Source organism: Ovis canadensis, chromosome 1, assembly GCF_042477335.2.
Source record: "Ovis canadensis isolate MfBH-ARS-UI-01 breed Bighorn chromosome 1, ARS-UI_OviCan_v2, whole genome shotgun sequence".
Lineage (NCBI taxonomy): Eukaryota > Metazoa > Chordata > Mammalia > Artiodactyla > Bovidae > Ovis > Ovis canadensis.
The window spans coordinates 165,343,334-165,363,051 of NC_091245.1; the positions used below are offsets into that span (position 1 = coordinate 165,343,334).

A 19,718-nucleotide genomic window follows, 5' to 3' on the forward strand; every position below is an offset into this window, starting at 1 on the left:
CTTCCTGACCAAAGGATCAAACCTGCATCTCCTGCATTGGCGGATGGATTCTTTACCTCTGTGCCACCTGGGAAGCCCCATGTAAGCCAACATTATATGTAATTTTTATCTTGGTCCACAGATTTGGGGGGCATATTAAATTTGGAATGTTAATGAAGGTTAATTTTGATTATGTTAATCTAAAATATTAAATTATTCAGTGATTAACTATTTTTATATGTTTATTCAGGCTTCCCAGGTGGTATGTGAGCACACACACATAAGTTCATTCAACTTCTATTCCTAAAGATATTCTTAAGCTTCTAACCATGAGGTCCTGGGCCAGCAGTAAGTGATCATTTAGGTTCCTAGTAGACCAGCCTTCCTACAGTTAACTATAAATTCTGGCCAACAACAAAAATTCCAACTAAAAAAGTTATAGAGAATGAACAGAAGTAGGCATGTTTCAGAGAGGAGTTGAAACTTAGAACAAGGCACTGGTATGGGGTGAATTTCACTTTTTGAGCCTTTTAGCCTGAGGACAGGCCACAGTCACAGCGTAGGGTGGCTAAACAGACAAAAGTGGCCATGTTTTTGGCCTGAGAGAGTACAGACCATGAGACAACTGAAGCCACTGCAAAATGAAGGGAGGAGCATTCAGTAAAGGAGCGATCCAGACAATGGGGGTCTAAAATTCTGAGCATAAACTTTCCCAAGTCTCCAGCTAGGCCTCAACGCATGAACAAATGGCAAATTCAAAGCAGCTTTCAGTTCAGTTCAATTCAGTCGCTCAGTCCTGTCCGACTCTGCGACCCCATGGGCTGCAGCATGCCAGCTTCCCTTTCCATCACCAACTCCCGGAGTTTTCAGCTAAACAGATTTTATCTGGTGTCCTCAATGAGCAAAGTCAAGTTTGAAGTTGGAGTTTAACCAATTTAATGTTTCTACAAAATGAAAATTGCAACACTTTTTGAAATTATTTAATAGAATCCACAATCTCCACAACATACAACATTCCAAATAGCTAAGAGACAATCTAAAATTACTTGTTTTTTAAATTAACTTTTATTGAAGTAGTTGAAATGCAGTGATGTATTAATGACTGAAAGTGAAAGTTAGCCATATAGTCGTGTCCGACTCTGTGATCCCATGGACTGTAGCCTGCCAGGCTCCTCTATCCATGGAATTCTCCAGGCAAGAGTACTGGAGCGGGTTGTCATTTCCTTCCCCAGGGGATTTTCTCAACCCAGGGATCGAACCTGGGTCCCCTGCATTGCAGGCAGACTCTTTACCAGCTGAGCTACTGCTGCTGCTAAGTCGCTTCAGTCATGTCCCACTCTGCAATCCCATAGACGGTAGCCCACCAGGCTCCCCTGTCCCTGGGATTCTCCAGGCAAGAACACTGGAGTGGGTTGCCATTTCCTTCTCCAATGCATGAAAGTGAAAGTGAAGTCTCTCAGTCATTTCCAAATCTTAGCAACCCCATGGACTGAAGCCTACCAGGCTTCTCCATCCATGGGATTTTCCAGGCGAGAGTACTGGAGTGGGGTGCCATTGCCTTCTCTGGACTGAGCCACTAGGGAAGCCCATATTAATTATTGCTGTACAGCAAAGTGACTCAGTAATACATATATATACACTTTTCCATATTATTTTCCTTTATGGTTTATCACAGGGTATTGAATACAGTTCCCTGTATTACAGAGTAGAACCTCGTTTATCCATTATATATGAAATTTGTAGATATAATATTAGACAATACAGCACTACTGCCATTTTTAGGGGTGAAAATCACTTAAATCGCTAATCATAAACATGGACTAGGTGACTTCTTAGATTTCACAATAGACATAACATCAACCTTGTAAGTTAGAGTGAATTAAAGGTAATAGCCATGAAAAAGGCAATTTATACAAGATGCCAAACAAATGTCAAACTGTTTGATTCTTGTATACTCTGTATTTTGGCCCTAAATTAGATATCTGGTTATAGTAAGACTTCCCCTGCCTGATTTACTGGTCTAACCTGTCTTAGTCAATAATTGGCAGATGTAAACTCAGATTATGTAAGTCAAGTTAGTATCAGTGCAGCAGTTTCTCTACTTGCCTATTTCTCATACTTTGTCATCTAGTTTTTAATTTTGTGATTATTTTAAAGGATAAAGCCAATAGTTCACTTAAATGTACTTTCATATTAACATATTAAAGCCCTTGAATACCTATGTTACACACAATATTTGTACATTCACAATATAGTTGTACCCACTGACTATAGTATCTCCTCACCAGATCAGATGCCAAATATCAAGTGTATGTCTATTGGTAGCCCGATGTTGAGCTCCTGCTGAGCTCTGATATGGCTTTCTGACAAGTGTGACATTTGTAATATAAAGCTGTTTCAGCAGGTGTTTTAAATGGTTATGAGTGCAGAACTTTCTGATTCATGTTTGTGGAGCTTGATTTGTGAAATCTGTCCCTGACCTCAAGTATGGTCTGCCCAAGTGATACAGTTAGGCACTTTCTTCTTCCTTTTTCCCATGTATGTCCCACTTTTCATGTTTATCACACTGTCCTGTAGTTTGTAACTGTCACTTCTCTTTCTTTCTTTGAGACTGAGTTTCTTGAGGGTGGATCACATTGTGTATTCTAATCACCAAACACAGGACCTAGAAGTATTCAATAAATGTTCTTTGAGCAGGTAGAAGGCCATAAAATACTTCTGTAGATGGGATATTGTTTGGGGCTTAAAAAAAATTTTTTTTAATATATATTCCTCCCACCAACTTTTCTAATCCAGTTTGAGGCAGCTAGTACTAGAAGAATGACTACTAGGTCAATGATCTTGATTTAGACTTATATCTAGATCTTTATTTCAGAATTTTCCATTTTCTTGTCTTTTGTTTTTCTGAAATATAGACTGATTAATAAACTTTTCAGTAAATACATATTGTTTAAAAGTTTCTGACTTTCCAGTAGCTACTTCTTAAATTTTATTAAAAGATTTTACCAAATTTTACTAAAAATTTTCTTTCTAATCTAGATTGTGTTTTATTTAAGCCACAGAGACTAAATATATCTATGCATGCATGCATGCTCAATTGCTTCACTCATGTACAACTTTGTGACCCTATGGACTATAGTCCACTTAAGTGATAGGCAAATTCAGAGTGGCAAATAGATGGGGAAACAGTGGCTGACTTTATTTTTTTGGCTCCAGAATCACTGCAAATGGTGATTGCAGCCATGAAATTAAAAGTTGCTTACTCCTTGGAAGGAAAGTTATGACCAACCTAGACAGCAAATTAAAAAGCAGAAACATTACTTTGTCAACAAAGGTCCGTCTAGTAAAGGCTGTGGTTTTTCCAGTAGTCATGTATGGATGTGAGAGTTGGACTATAGAGAAAACTGAGCGCCAGAGAATTGATGCTTTTGAACTGTGGTGTTGAAGAAGACTCTTGAGAGTCCCTTGGACTGCAAGGAGATCCAACCAGTCCATCCTAAAGGAGATCAGTCCTGGGTGTTCATTGGAAGGACTGATGTTGAAGCTGAAACTCGAGTACTTTGGCTATCTGATGCAAAGAACTGACTCATTTGAAAAGACCCTGATGCTGGGAAAGGTTGAGGGCAGGAGGAGAAGGGGACACGTCACTGACTCAATGGACATGAGTTTGGGTAGGCTCCAGGAGTTAGTGATGGACAGGGAGGCCTGGCGTGCTGCAGTTCATGGGGTCACAAAGAGTTGGACATGACTGAGTGAACTGAACTGATGGATTTTTTTTGGGGGGGGTGGTGGGTGGGGAGGGTGGCTTCCTTCATAGCTCAGTCGGTAAAGAATCTGCCTACAATGCAGGAGTCCCGGGTTTGATTCCTGGGTTGGAAAGATGCCCTGGAGAAGGAAATGGCCACCCACTCCAGTATTCTTGCCTGGAGAATCCCATGGGCAGAGCAGCCTGGCAGGCTATAGTCCATGGGTTCGCAAGAGTCAGACATGACTTAGCAACTAAAACACCACCACCCTGGATTTTTTGTTACTACATTTAGCAATATTTTGTAAGGAAATTTTATGAAAGCTTGTTAATGATAATATTGTTTTCTAATAGACTATGGAAGGTTTCCATAGGTAAGAATTAGCACTTTATCACTCCAGAATATAAACAAAGTAGATAGATGTCAACTCCATCTATACAAAGAAAGTTCCTGTGAAGGAAATAATGGTAATCTCAATTTTAGATTAGGTAGAATTCCCATGTGAAAACTGTGGTTCATCTTATATGACAGCATGTAGCATATCCAGCTGCTTTCTCTTTCTAATCAAAACATTTGCTTGCAATAACAGCTGCCTCTCTGCCTTGTTTTTAACAATTTGCAGCAAGTCAAACTGGGAACAGCGTGTCCACAGTAAGAGAACTCAGGATTCTGGGACGTGTCTTTTCTATAATTTCAAAATAAGAAAAAAGAAATGCCAATTCACAAACTGGTTGTCTTTTTCCTCTAAAGCTTTGTTTCATGAGCCCTAAGAAGCTAAATTTACAATCAACGCTAGTATACTGAAGTCCAGAGATTTATAAACAATTTTCTTTTCAAAATTTGTTTTTGTTGTTCAGTCGCTAAGTCATGTCCAATTCTTTGCAACCCCATGGACTGCAGCACCGCAGGCTCCTCTGTCCTTCACCCTGGGTTTGCTCAAATTCATGTCCATTAAGTCAGTGTTGCTATCTAACCATCTCATCCTCTGATCCCCCCTTTTCCTTTTACTTTGAATCTTTCCCAGCATCAGGGTTTTTTCAGATGAGTCAGTTTTTCACATCAGGTGGCCAAAGTATTGGATCTTCTTTGGCAGCAGTCTTTCCAATGAATATTCAGGGTTGATTTCCTTTAAGATTGACTGGTTTGATGTCCTTGCAGTCCAAGGGGCTCTTAAGAGTATTCTCCAGCACAATTCAAAAGCATTTAAAATTATGTATCAGATATGTCCAATACAGTGCATAACTTCTGTACTCATCAATCATTTTGGAAAAACAGAATATAGGAACTGAGTTTTTCATATAATGGTAAATTATTCTTCTGAGCCATTATCTGTGTCATGTTTATGAAACTGCATTTCTAAAAGTTAATACGACTACTACATATGACTATATTATAGGTAGCATTTGACTCAAACACAAGACACAGACTGAATTAGTATGAATAACTTTTGGAATACATTTTATAATCAATGGTTTGATATAAGCAAATTTGGCAGTTTTTGAAGAAAATATTTGATTGTTAATGTCATAATTTAGTAAAGCATTCATTTATAAGTATCATCATCATATCAAGGGAAGAAAAGAGGATATGTAATTTAGGTCAGACCAACACATCTTAAGCATTAAAAGATGTGTGTTTGAAAGATGTCAGTCTCCGCATGTTCTGGAAATAAAAACCAGACAAACAATACAATAGAACTTCATGCATCCCCATAGAAGTCTGAATAACCAATCACTTAAAATTTCACCATCTGCTCTTACTGAAGCAGCAAGATTGAGGCGTTTTCTGGCCATGATGATCAGAATGTAACAGAATGAGAAACAGTAACAGGATCCCCCCCACACATCCTTTCTTACTTACTGTTGTGGTTCTTAATGAAAACCTGGGCTATACAAAGGAAAGGGGAGGATGTCCCCCGCCCCATCTCCTAATTGAGTGCTTATACCCAGTAATAGCTTTTCGCTGCCCTGGGCAGCATGACATTGCCTCATTTGGCCTCGCACAGCTATTATTCCAGGAGGCAGCTAGTGAAGTGCCCCAATCCATCTGCTTGCTTTTCATGGGCTGGTGCTTTCCTTGATGTTGACAGCTGTCTTAATATTCCTGGGCCACCTGCCACATAGCAAATACTGTGCCGTAGTGCACACACAGAAATGTATCCCTCTGGTGGACTTTTTAGAACAAAAAGCATTTCTAAACCATGCTTGCATCCTTGTTGAAAGGCTTCAGGGTCAGCACTTTGTTCTCATACTTTTGAGGAGTAATGTGCTTATGCTTTGGAAATGGTAGTTCAGTTACAGTGTGATGAACTTGAGCTTTTCTCACATACCAAATAAGCTATTGAATTGTACTCTTTTTGTAGAAGTCATGGTCACAGGAAGCAGAGGAAGAGAACAAACGGACAGTTATTTCCTCTAGTGAGCCTTCATGGAAATTTCTAGACTAAGTTGGCATGTGTGCATGGTAAGTTGCCTCAGTTGTGTCTGACTCTGTGAGACCCCGTGTACTGTATAGCCCACCAGGCTCCACTGTCCATTGAATTCCCCAGGCAAGAATACTGGTGTGGGTTGCCATTTCCTCCTCCAGGAGATCTTCACAACCCAGGGATCAAACCCATGTCTTATATGTCTCCTGCATTGGAGACTGAGTTAGGGTTCATCCTACGTATGCTCATAGAAGGACTTTCTCTTTTCCTGTCTGCTTTGCTCATCTGTTCACACCATCAGACTTGCATCTTGAGGGAAAGCTCTTGGTCTTATCACTGTATCTCTAAGAATGAGTGTGTTTCTAATCCATAGTCAGCACTCAAGGACAAATCCAGGTTTTAAGGTACCTGAAGATTTTTGCAATTTCTCTTTAAAGAAAAATATTTAAAATTAAAAATAAAAATTAGATATAAAAGTGAATGAAAAAAATAAATCATACAAATGACCAATTTTAAATGATTGATTAATATTATAAATGTCACAGTCTAGAAAAACAGCATTTTTTCCATTATCTGCCTATTATACTTCTATAATTTTTTTTCTTATATTTTTGTTAGTGTATTCTTTCATATGACATTTTCTAATATTTTCTATACATATAGTAGAAAGATAAAGTCTTTCCTTAAATTTAGATGAGCATACTTATTGCTAGAAAGGCTAGGTAAGCATACAACATTATATACCCATATACACACTCATTGTGGTATTGCTATAGGTCTGTGCCCTACAAACAAATATTATCATAAGTTCTATTTTACATGATTTTCATTTAAAAGTTTGCTGCATTTACAATTATAAAAATTGTATGTACTACATTATTTTAACATATAACTGTTTTGAGAGAAATTACATCAATCAGAAGTGATTCTTTTAAGTTTTATCTTCTGTTGCTTGAAATAGTTTTCCACAACTCACCTTTTGCTGTTGTACATTTTGAATCTTGTTTCACCTCTACTACCCACACATTTTCAGTGTTAGAGGACTTAGGATATGTTTATGTCGCAATAGTGCTTCTGGTCCTGTATCTTAGGTGTAATGCCTGGTGAGTTGCCCAATGAACAAACTGAAATTAAAGCAGTAACAGCTATTCTTTGGAGAAACTGACAACCACATAAATACATTCCACTAAATCCAAACTAAAATCCACACCACACATTTCCCAGCATGCCCTAAAGGGCCTCCAGTAACTCTAATACCAGCTGACTCTAGGAATAAGGTGATGGAGGGAAAATCCAAGTGGAAAGAGATTGTGGTCTTAATTGTGCAGTTTAAACATTTGCTTTTATATATTTCATAAACACCACCAAGTGATCACATTCCTGAACTCACCTTGGAAGAGACCATGCCAATGAGGTGCCTTGAAGCTTTGATTTCATCAGCCTCACAGTATATATGCTTCTAACATACTCATTAAATGAGGAACTGATCAGTTCTTGAAAAGTAAATAAATGATAATTCAGGAGTCATTGATTTATGGCTTTAAGCTAATTTTTCATAGAGTTTGCAAAGCATTTGAATGAATGCAAGTATACCTGGTGCCCTGCCTCCATTAAGGCAAACTTTATGAAAAATTAGCTTAAAGCCATAAATCAATGACCCCCGAATTTTCATTTATTTACTTTTCAAGTACTGATCCATTCCTAGGTGTCATCTGCTCTTACGTTCTGAACTCATAATAATGAATTTCTGAATACTGAGTTCTAAGATTGCATTAGAAAGTCTGTAAAAAGGTTGAATTTTAGAGTTTTGAGGATCTTAGAGATTCTAATTTAGCACAGTCATCTTCATTTGTTCATTCAGTTTTTCTTGAAGACATTTAAAGAGTGTCTATCGCAGAAGCATATTTACTGTGAAGCTGATGAAGCCAAAGCTTCAAGTCACCTCATTGGCATAGTCATTTTTAATGTGAATTCAGGAATGTGATCACTTGGTATATGGGGCTTCCCTAATGGCTCAAATGGTAAGGAGTCTGCCTGCAGTGCAGGACACCCAGGTTTGACCCCTGGGTTGGGAAGTTCCCCTAGAGAATGGGATGGCTACCCACCTCGGTATTCTTGTCTGGAGAATTCCATTAACAGAGGAGCCTGGTGGGCTATAGTCCAGAGGATCACAAAGAGTCTGACCCCATTGAGCGACTAACACTTTTTTTTTCGCATGAATACATATATATCATAGGTTTGTATTGGCCCAACTGTTTATTTTAGGGGTCTCCAATAACATTTATACTATCTTATACCTTTGCAAGCTGTTTATTAATAGAGGGATTCTAGCTGGATGAACATTCTACTACCTCAACTATCACCACCAATACTATAGATAAATAGTTTCTAGATAAATGAAGGACTTTACCTGACATGATTCTGATGCCTTCTCCCACTGAGGATAGTGATTATTGAAAAAAATATGACTAGCCCAGCTTTCCCCTTGAGGGCTATTTTTTTAGAGAAATTATTTTCTTAAATAGCATTATTAGATAAACCCATAAGTAGTGATAAACTGTACTGGCCCCAATAAGATTTTATCCCCAGAGAAACATCCTGAACAGTCTACCCTCTGGATAGGTAGTAGGGTGTAGGACCTGCTTTGGTCATAGTACAAGGGCTGGACACATCTGGTAGCCATCTAGGATTCCTTTGGGGAGATTAATTCTCCAGGCCTTCTAGCTGGAGGGAACAACTGACTTCCTACTCTCTTTGCTTTCATATTCTCTGGGCTTTCTGGCAAGCAGGCCTTTAATGGAGATTCCTCCCCAAAACAGTAAGACTCAATTGGGAACTTTACTTGTCTTATTCTAGTTTATTTTTCTAGCTTTTTCCTCACAGGAGAAGGTTTTCAAAAGAGAAAGCGCTGGTCAGTCTTGAGGGATAGCCTGGGGTGAACCCAGCAGAAGGAATCTGTACTGATTTAACTTTGGTGGGTTAAACTGAGCCAGAACAAATTAAGGTGAGTAACCTTGGTCTCTGCTGCGGTTGGTAGGGGTTAGAGTGCTTCTAGGAGGCAGCTACCTTGTGGCAGGAAAGTTCAATAGCCCTCAGCTGATGCTGAAATGGGGCTTATGGACATCCTGTCTACACATAAACAACCTTCTCCTCCAGGACTCCAGTCAGAGCAGGCCAACCTCAGGGTACCTTCCTTCCCCCTCCCTAAAGTCGGAACTGCCTTGGCCATTTCATTTTATCTCATTTACTTGTATAGAATTTTTAGCGAACAGGTATAAGATAATCACTTTTATGACTTCTACACCCTCTCAGGGGCAGCTGGCTTTAAAACAAACCACCTAGGGTGAATGGGCCTCTTGATGTTTTCTCTACTAGCCATCAGGATATACAAAACTAAAAAAAAACAAAAAGAATCTATGCTACTATATTAGTGAAATAAGTCAGAAACAGAAGGACAAATACTCACTATATTTGGATTCACTTATACTGATGAATCTAAAACAGTCAAATCCATAGAAGCAATGTGGAAAGGGAGTTGCCAGGGGTTGGGGGAGGGGAAACAGGGCATTATTAATAAACGGTATTATTCAAAGGGAAAGTTGAAGTTATGCACGATGAGTAAATCTTTCAGTTCTACTTACAGCACAGTGCCTGTAGTTCACAGTACTGTATTACATACTTAAAACTTTGCTAAGAGGGCAGATCTTATGTCATAATTGTTTATAATATTAAGAGTGGGAGGAAAGTTCTGGAAGTCATGGATGGTTTTATAGCATAGATTGTGATGACAGTTTCATGGTGTATATTTATTTTCAGTCTCATCAAGTTGCATACGTAAATTATTACAGCTTTTTGTATGTATAAAAAAATAAAACTAAGAAAAGTCAAACGACTGTATTTAGACATAATTCAAACTAAATCTTAAGGACCTTTTGGTTTCCAGATTTCAGTGATGTCTGTGTAATAACTACAAAATATTTGTTTCCCCATAGTTTGAATTGTACTTGTTTTTGATCAGAGTCATTTTTGCAAGAGGGTTTGCCGGGGAGCAGTATGTATTACTAACACGGAGTATGAGAAATATCAAAGCACATGTGGGTTAGGGTCAGTTACCCACAGATAGTAAGCCAGTCGAGCCAGAAAAGAGTCGTTGACAGACCTGGACGGCACCTTCGGCACCGTGGAGTGTGAGGAATATCAAAGCACATCTGGCTTAAGGTAAGTTGCCCCACAGATAGTAAGCCAGCCGAACCAGAAAGGACCTGTTGACAGACCTGAACAGGCACTTATGGCGCCCTCAACTTCTGAGACTGGGCCACGGGGTAGCCGCAACTTTTTCAGCCCTGGGAAACTGTTTAAGGAATTACTGTTCGTTAGCTGAAAGGCAGTCTAGGGCACTCTGGTACCGAAGTTTAGTTCATGAGCTTCTTTCAAACTTTAATTCATGAACTTGTTTCAAAAGTCTGAAAACCGTTCCGTGCACTGACTGGACGATAGAAAAACAATAATAGAAAAAATTGAGAGAAAAGACAAATGGGCTGGCAGGCTGAGCTCTTTTGGGCGGGAAGCCTGGAGTCCGGCGTTGCGGGGTGGCGCGTCCCCCCTGCCCCGGATCTCAGGCCCACGCCGAGAGCGAGGACCGGCCAGCGGCGGCGGCCGGGCCCGGGCTCGGGGCGGAGCCGCGGCCTCTGGCTCCTCCTGGGGGCGGGCGGCCCGGGCGTGGAGGGAGGAGCCGCCTCAGAGCACGAGAAGGAGTAGTGCGGGAAGCCGGTCGCGCCCGCGCTTCTACCGACCGGGATGGACTGAGCCGCGCCGGCGGCCCGCGCCGAGTCGCTCTTGCCCTCGCCGGGTCCCACGGCCCCGGGCCGGGCTCCCGACACCGCCTCACGCGTTCCCCGCCGACGGCCTCGGACTGGCTGCCGCCCCGGGGAGATGTCCGGCGGCCGGAGGAGGGGCGGCGCCCCCTGGCATAGCTTTTCCCGATTCTTTGCTCCCCGAAGCCCTTCCCGGGACAAGGAAGAGGAAGAGGAGGAGAGGCCGGGGACAAGCCAGCCGCCCGCGCCGGGCCGGGACGCTGCCAGGTGGGAGCCGCGGGGTCGTCGGGGGCCCCGCGCCGACTCAGCACGGGAGGGTTCCTGGCCCCGCTGTCGGCCAGGCTGCGCTCCCCACTTTCTGTTCTCCTTCTTCCATTGCTCAAGTTTTTTCCTTCTCTCAGTTCCCGCGCCGCATCACTTGGTCTGTAAATCCGGGTGAAGTCCGTGGCCAGCGGCCGGGCCAGCCCGCGGGGCGCTCAGCCCCCCATCTCCCGTTCCCGGACGGGGTTCGGTTCCCGTCCCACACTCGCGTCTGCTCTAAGTTCTCCGGCAGAAGCGAGTCCCCCGGCGTCCTGCCGGCGGTAATGCGAAAGAGTAGTGAGCCCAGCCGTCCGCCAGGGCGAGGAGGGCGCGATCCGAAAACCACTCCGATAGGAAAGGTAACGCTTTGGAGCGCCACCCGCTCGGCTGGGATTTTGCCGTCTTAATCGTAGTTTCTCAAAGTAAATTTTTTTTTTTTTTTTAAAGAATGATGATGTTGAGTTCCCAAGACGCCATCAAAATATCAAACCGTTGCTAGGCTTATTTACCATTGCCTGGCATTTAAATGATGCCACCCTTCTTTCCCAAATCTCCTTGGAAAAAACATCTGCCTCAAGATCCCAGACGGATTCCAGAAACCTGGACTCGAGCTGTCTTGGTTTCTGTGACAATAAAAACGTGCCCCCCCTTTTTTTTCTGCAGTTTTTTCTCCTTCCTCCACCTGCTGCTGTAAAATCGAGCTTTTTGAAAAATTCATGACTAATAAAAATACCTGTTCCGGAGTCTTTTCATCTGTCCTGAGGGAGGAAGAGGGGTTAAGTGATATACAACTCGCTGTTTAAAACTTTTGCTGGCTAGAGAGGCTTACTGCTGCCTCTTCCCCCACATTGCACCAGAAGATCACTCGTGATTGGAAGGACGCTCTCCTGAAAGCTGTGTTTACTTCAGTCGTTAAAGGCTTCCTGGAGAGCTTCAAAGAAAAATGGATAGGAAGCAGAACTGTAACTGATTGAGCTGCTTCCATCAGTATTCATTCCTGTCTTGTGATTGGATCCTGGGCGTTTATGTGTTCCTCAGTTTCCTTGCTTGTGAAGCATTTGCTTTATGACCCTCTTAACAAAACTGCCGCATCTTTCCAAGAAGGTTCCTGTTAGAACTGGAAGACTTCTTCAGTGAGGCTTCAGCGATTATTGCCCTGTTAAGAGAGAATTTAAAATTCAGACTTACATAGTAGTTAAAAATAGTTTTGAAGTCTGACAGGGCTCAACCAGAATGTCAGAATGCTGGTGTAGGCAGACAGCCCTTGGTGCCTGCCGTCACTGTAACAGCACTGACAATCTTGGATGATAATATGGAAGCAGTATTTAAGAGAAACCCGAAGTAGACTCGGAACTAGCTTTGAGTCAGGATTAGAAGGGAACAGGCAGGCCAATTTCAGGTTCCTATCAGAATTGTCCTGAAAGCTTGCCCACCTCCCTGCCCTATTTTGGCTTTTTAGCCACTTCTCAAATCTAATCTCTTTTTCTTTCTGGTGCTAGCCACTCCCACAACTTGTCTCTTGTTTGCTTACCACTTCTCCATTCTCCTTATCTCCAGAGAGGCACAGACTGCTGCTTTTTGACAATCGTAATTTTAATTGTGCTTATATGAATGCTAATTTTGTCCTTCATCCATTTTAGAACTTGCCAGATGTTAAGGGGACAGCGGATAATCTTTTGTGTGGGTGTTTTACCTTTTAAATGAGCTTAAATCTTTTCTTTTCAAGGACATAAACACAAAGCCTTTATTGAAAGTTTAATGAAACAAATGGAAACGCTTAGTACTACCGAATGTCCTAGTAACACAACACCCTGGTGTTAACAAGATTGGAAACAGAATTGTGATTTGTCACTGTGATCTTATTTCAAAATGTAAAAGTATTTTGGCTGTTTCTTTTAGAGGCAGTAAAAACTCCTGGTTTTAGTGGGAGCCTGGTTTACCTTTTGTACTGGTGATTTTAGATGCAGGGGAGTTTGTTCAGACATGGGACTGGGTGTGATAGGAATGTAAAGATGACTGAGAAAAGGGCTGTTTCAAGGAATTGGGAGAAGCTGAGACCACTTGAAAACAGCCATCCTAGTACCTATGATGTGTCTTGTTTAGTTGTCAAGTCGTGTCCAACTCCTTACAACCCCATGTAGCCTGGCAGGCTCCTCTGTCCATGGGATTTCCCAGGCAGGAATACTGGAGTGGGTTGCCATGGTGTGTCTGGCACATTACAATTAACAGAATACTTTAAAAAATACTACACCTGAGGTTGGACAGACCTGTATGATCAGTATTCTAGTTTTACTATAAAAAACAGCTAAAGAAACATGCCTGGAGTCACATAGCTACTTTTCAGTTAAAGAACAAGTTTGTGCAGTACCTGCAACTCAGAGGCCACTTAACATTGATTAAGGATTAATGTCTGCATCCTGACTTTTTCTTGTACTTGAAGTGCATTCTCTCAAACTTGAGTTGTACAGTCTCAATTTTTGCACTCCTAGTGTTGACTTACATGAGTTTCGTGGTGTAACTTGTGTAGGTACAAATACAAATGGGACATAAATTCCTTAAGAACAGAATTCCTTAACAATTCCTTAAGAACAGAATTGAAAATTAAACACAGACGTAACCACAAGACCAATAAAAGTAAAATTTACAGCGTTATCCTGACAGCTGTTTTTTGACTACTCACAAAATGCATATGGTACCAACTAGAAAAAAAAAGTTTTTGAGGAGTTGCCATGACTGTACCACTGTGTACCATGCCATGATTCAGGTTTTCCAATATTTCCCCACTTGAATCACAGGAAAACTTTTGCTTTTATGGTGTGCTGTAAGATATTTGGACATCACTTGCTATGAACAGGTCATTTATATACTGTGTTCGCTGCTGCTCTCATTAACCTGCAGCAGTTAAAAGTCTGTTTGCATCAACACTATTACATATGTGAATTCCGGTGTTGGCAGTTGCATTGCTTGTTAATACTCTTTATCTTCAGTGGTTGACCACGTCCAGAAAGTGCTTATATTAATTTGTTTTTAATTATATAGAAATGAAAACTGCAGTTGAATTCAATTCACAGCTGTAATGTTTAGCCCAGTTTATGAGTGTGCAATGAATGGGCTCAGCAAAAGTGATAGAGGAGAGCCAGGAGGGCTTCATGGGGGAGGGTGGTTTTATCTGGGCCTTCAGGGCACTGGTGGTGTTTTCCACAGGTAGAGAACTTAGCCAGGAAGATGGAAATAAGGGATGGGTCTTCTAGGCTGAGCAAAGGCCTGGGATTATGAGCTCTTGAGAGCTGTATACATCAGTGCAGACTGAAAGAGGCGTTAAGAAGATTAGATTTAGCACTGGCTCATAAAGAGCATTTGGTCTCAATTTAGAGAATTTTTGTGAAGCCCTGTTCAACAGATACTGCTAAACTGTGAAATTCAGAGGATACCTGCCTTCTAATTTTCCTTGCTTTGAGAAAATAATCTCTCAATTTTGTTTCTTTGCTGTATCACACATGATAGTGAGGCAAGAACAGCATTTATCAAAAGCTGCCTGTGCACTCCTTTGGGCTGGGTACTTTTACTTGTATCGTCTTTTTAAACGTCACCCTCAGCCTGGAATGTTGGTATGCTTATCACTATTCTGACAACTGAGGAAACTGAGGATAAGAGAATTCCCAGAGGTGGACACTGTCAGCATCTTGGAAGGAACAATTCTTTGCTGAACTGGACTCTCCTGTCCTTTATAGGTCATTTAGCATCTGTGGCCCTGCCCACTAATTGCCAGGAGCATCCTGCATTCACTGGGAGAACCCAGAACACCTCCCCTAAGGTGGGTGGGAGGGAGAGCATTCCCAGGGGAGAACAGTTTATCCCAAATCATAACTGGGATAAGTTTCAGGGGTGAGATTTGAGATTGGGTCTCTCTGACTCAGAAACTCTGATTCTTTTTCCACACCATCTTGCCCACCAACCTTCTGAACTGTGCTCCTTCAAAATACATCTGAATATGTAATTCAGTTGGACCTTTCCTTCCTTTGTTCCAGAATGGGTAACAGTGTGGCCTATTTCACATATACTCTTTTTGACTGTTCCTTTGAGTGTCCCAATGTAGTGCCATGGATAGAAGGTAAGACAGGATCACTAGACCCAAGGAACAGGGGCTGTGTCTCGTTTATCTTGTTGTCCTCTGTACCTAGCTCAGGTGAGGGAGTGAATCTCTGTTGGTGGATCATTAAAACATTTATTAGTGGCTTTGACTAGAGATAATACACTCCTGCCCTTAAAATGGGCATTTTTGAGACATGATAAGGGGTGGGTACCATAAAGTTCTCTAGAGAGTGTTTGGCCCTTAATTTAAAGTTCAGAGAATATTTGCTTTTCACCATGGCTAAATGTGGTTGATAAATGGGTGGAGCCACGATACTAGTGAGCTGAAGTGTAGGAGATAGTTTCATCAAATGTTAATAGTGCCTCTGATACCAGCTCTTAAGTTAAATGTTGACCACAGCATTATTTATGTAACAAAAAAGAGCTTTGTGCTCTGAATTTTCATGGTGATTACATTTCAAATAGTGATTTGAAAGCACTGTATAAAGTAATCAGTAATAGTTTGGTGGAATAAGATACCTATGTGGTGTTGAAGGGCAACATCTGAGGCTCATGCCTGCAGCAATAAAGATGACTGGAAAATTCCAGAAGTCCTCAGCTGTGTGTATTTTGTGAGAATCTTGAGCTTCCAGGTTAATGGAAAACACAGAACCTACTTTTGGCAGTGAGTAGAAATATAGACTGTTTTAGGGTATTGAAACTATACTTTTTTTCAAGTGAGAATCTGTCTTTTGGGTTTAACAGGGTGTCTACCAGATGTCTAACTTGAGGATTCTGTTTCTTGCTGAGGACATTTCCTTGAAAACTAACTTGACTGTACACTCTAAATGTGTGTTGAGTTGCAAATGTACCTCAAATTGACCTGCAATAAATTTAATCACAACTTCTAACTTTTTTGAAGCAAACATTTCATCTCAGTGGAGAATATGTAAAAAAGGATAATAGAGAAGAAAAGAATTTTCCCTCAAAGTATTACCAGAGTTCTGATGAAATACACTCGTGTGCAGATATACCAAAAATGCCAGTGCAGCTATGATAACTAGAAAACAGATTGACGTACATTCAAACTCAGGAAGGTAATCCAGACTGTCTACTGAAGAGAGAGGATTAGCATGAAATAAAAGTTCAAGAAGTCATGTTTATCTTCAGTCTGTCCGTTCCAGAAATTTGACTGCTATGTGTTGAGTATATTGCTAAGGCGTGGGATACAAAGATGAATAAAAGACCAAAACTGCCCTCAAATAGTTCTTAAATTAGTGGAGGAGATAAACCTGCACATGTCTGTTTTCCAGATGAACTCATGATAAACCAGACGTGCATTTGGTGTGTGTGACTTGTGTGGTTCAGAACACACTCACTGTTTCATGAGTGTCACACATTGTACGAGGACTTTGAACAGGCTTTCAAAGTATCTTCTCACTCTCTTCTCTCTGAGCATAGTTTGATGAGCATCCTTTGCCGAGGCAGACTCCTGGGGAGATGGGGTAGGAGCTGTACCAGCAGGGTGAGTGGACGTGATTTCCCTCGGTCCCTCCTGCTCCTTGACCCAGCAAGTCTTAGATGGAGGCAGAAAAGCACATTCTTGCAAAAAAATCGGCATTCCAAGTGAGTGGACATCCTTATACAGAATGGTTGGACGTTGACAGAGAAACTGGTTTTGTGACTAGAAATAATTCATCGTGTGGCAGTCATGAAGGCCAAATACTGGTACAGCTCCAGCAGGGTTATCCCTCAATGTTTAACCCCTTGGGGTATTTAACTGGAAATATGCCAAAGCAGTGAAACAACTAAAGTTTGCTTAGTCAAGTGTCCCTTTGTGCCTGACAGGTTAGTGATGACAAAACTAAACCACCCTTAATTGAGGCTCTAGTAAGATCCAAGCCCTGTGCTTGGGGCTTTCAATGTATATAATCACTTAATACTCAGAGCAACCTTATGAGACAGGAATCTTTACTCCATTTTACAGACACATAATTTAAGGCTTGGAGAGGTCCAGTAGCTAATCAAAAGTCTCACAGATCTTGTGGTAGAGTGAGGAATCATCCTCCTTCCTGAATTCAAAACCTACAGCATTCTGTGACTGCTTCTTCTGCTCCACTTGGAAAGAAGAGCCAAACAGAAGGCAGGCCTTAGAAAATGTTTTGACTGCAAATAAGACCATGGCCTGCAGCTGGGTGTCTGCCCACATGGTCTGGGTCAGTGCTCAGTACAGTAAAGAATTGATACTCCTGGCAGTTGAGAGAGGAAATTATATACACTTTATAAATTTATATTTAAACACATAAAAAGGGTTAGTCTCCTAAAAAGATTCAAATGAAGCCTATAGCAAGGTACCATATTCCACCTGTCTGATAATCAAAACCTGAGTTCCTTGTAGGTGGGCAGGAACTCTGGTACACTACTAGCAGAAGTGTAAATTGAGACACCATTTTGGAGGGAACTTTGATGCGCTCTATCAACATCATACATTCACATACCCTGATTTAACAGTTCCCTTTTAGAAATTCCATTGGATGTATACAGCTTGCAAAACAAGCCAAAAGTTGGCACTGCAAATTTAGTCATTGCAATGTTGTTTTAATTAGCAAGAGATGAAGATTAAAATGAAGTCTTATCAATAGTGGACTAATTGGTAGATCACCATGTATCCATGTCGAAGAAGGCAATGGCACCCCACTTCAGCACTCTTGCCTGGAAAATCCCATGGATGGAGAAGCCTGGTAGGCTGCAGTCCATGGGGTCGCAAAGAGTCGAACACGACTGAGCGACTTCACTTTCACTTTTCACTTTCCTGCATTGGAGAAGGCAATGGCAACCCACTCCAGTGTTCTTGGCTGGAGAATCCCAGGGACGGAGGATCCTGGTGGGCTGATTCCTATGGGGTCGCACAGAGTCGGACACGACTAAAGTGACTTAGCATGTATCCATGTAGTGGACTATTATGTGGCTGTCAAAAAGAATGATAAAGCTTTTTGTATACTGATAAGAAAAATTACATTTAAAAATCTTTTTAAGGCAAGATACAAACCATTGTGTATAGTATGCTCCCATTTGCATTTGAAAATGGGGGAATATGAAAAAAGTCTGTTACTAGTGTTGTGTTAACTGTTTGGGAAGGATGAGAGACTGGGTGAAGGAATGAGGAATAGGAGGGAGACTTCTTCATTTCAGACCTTTTTATACTTAAAAAATTATATGAATTACCTATCTCAGAAAACTGGTTATGACCTAGTGAATATCTTTGTATAAAAGAGGATAAAAGAGGATTTATGATCCTTTGTTGGCACAAACAAAAAAAAAACTTTGCCGACTAAGGTCCGTCTAGTCAAGGCCATGGTTTTTCCAGTGGTCATGTATGGATATGAGAGTTGGACTGTGAAGAAGGCTGAGCGCCGAAGAATTGATGCTTTTGAACTGTGGTGTTGGAGAAGACTCTTGAGAACCCCTTGGACTGCAAGGAGATCCAACCAGTCCATTCTGAAGGAGATCAACCCTGGGATTTCTTTGGAAGGAATGATGCTGAAGCTGAAACTCCAGTACTTTGGCCACCTCATGCGAGGAGTTGACTCATTGGCAAAGACTCTGATGCTGGGAGGGATTGGGGGCAGTAGGAGAAGGGGACGACCGAGGATGGGATGGCTGGATGGCATCACGGACTTGATGGACATGAGTCTGAGTGAACTCCGGGAGATGGTGATGGACAGGGAAGCCTGGCTGCTGCGATTCATGGGGTCGCAGAGAGTCAGACACGACTGAGCAACTGAAGTGAGTGAGTGAGTTGTCACAAATTCTCCAAAGGAAGATTGAACTCCATTCACTTGTTCAAGTGAGAAAAGTTACGATCGAGGCTACAAATAAATGGAATATTTATAATGCAGAATAATTGGATATTTAGATACTTTCTGCAGGTATGAGGGAGGTATATGTATTTTTAATCTGCAACATGAAACTGGGTTGAGTTAACAGAGCCTCAAAAATACCAACTCATTTTTGTGAGATCACCTAAATCATTCACTTTGAGTACTCATGTGACTCTGAGCTGAAATATTCTCTCAGTCTTTGATTATAAAGGAAAGGAGATAGCCCTCATAGCTAAGATCTCTTCCAGCTTTAGAATGACAGCCAAAACTCTGTAGGGTAACAGGCGTATGCAGTATAGGTTAGGAAGACTTCTGTTTTACTGGAAAGATCACATATGAAAATGCTTTGGGTATTTCCTCTGTGTGTTCCTAACGTTTTCATCATTTGATTTGAAAAGCTTACCAATGTTTTTAACAAGAATCCCTTTGGTACCACTCATGCCAGGCGCTGTGCTAACCTCTGGGAATCCAGTGCAGCACGGCATTGGTTCAAAACACTCCT

General features: G+C 41.4%; 2 protein-coding genes across 2 annotated transcripts in view; both read left to right on the forward strand.

Moving 5' to 3' along the window:
- ARL6 (ARF like GTPase 6) overlaps positions 1-9,560 on the forward strand; it is a 54,570-nt gene extending 45,010 nt beyond the window's left edge. The window contains exons 10-11 of the transcript XR_011248718.1: positions 6,088-6,188; positions 9,020-9,560. The gene's annotated coding sequence lies outside the window, so the exon portion shown is untranslated. The remainder of the gene's footprint in view (positions 1-6,087; positions 6,189-9,019) is intronic.
- A 1,290-nt stretch (positions 9,561-10,850) lies between these two features.
- CRYBG3 (crystallin beta-gamma domain containing 3) overlaps positions 10,851-19,718 on the forward strand; it is a 125,064-nt gene continuing 116,196 nt past the window's right edge. The window contains exon 1 of the mRNA XM_069550663.1: positions 10,851-11,231. Coding sequence (XP_069406764.1) covers positions 11,083-11,231 — 149 coding nt within the window. The 5' untranslated portion in view covers positions 10,851-11,082. The remainder of the gene's footprint in view (positions 11,232-19,718) is intronic.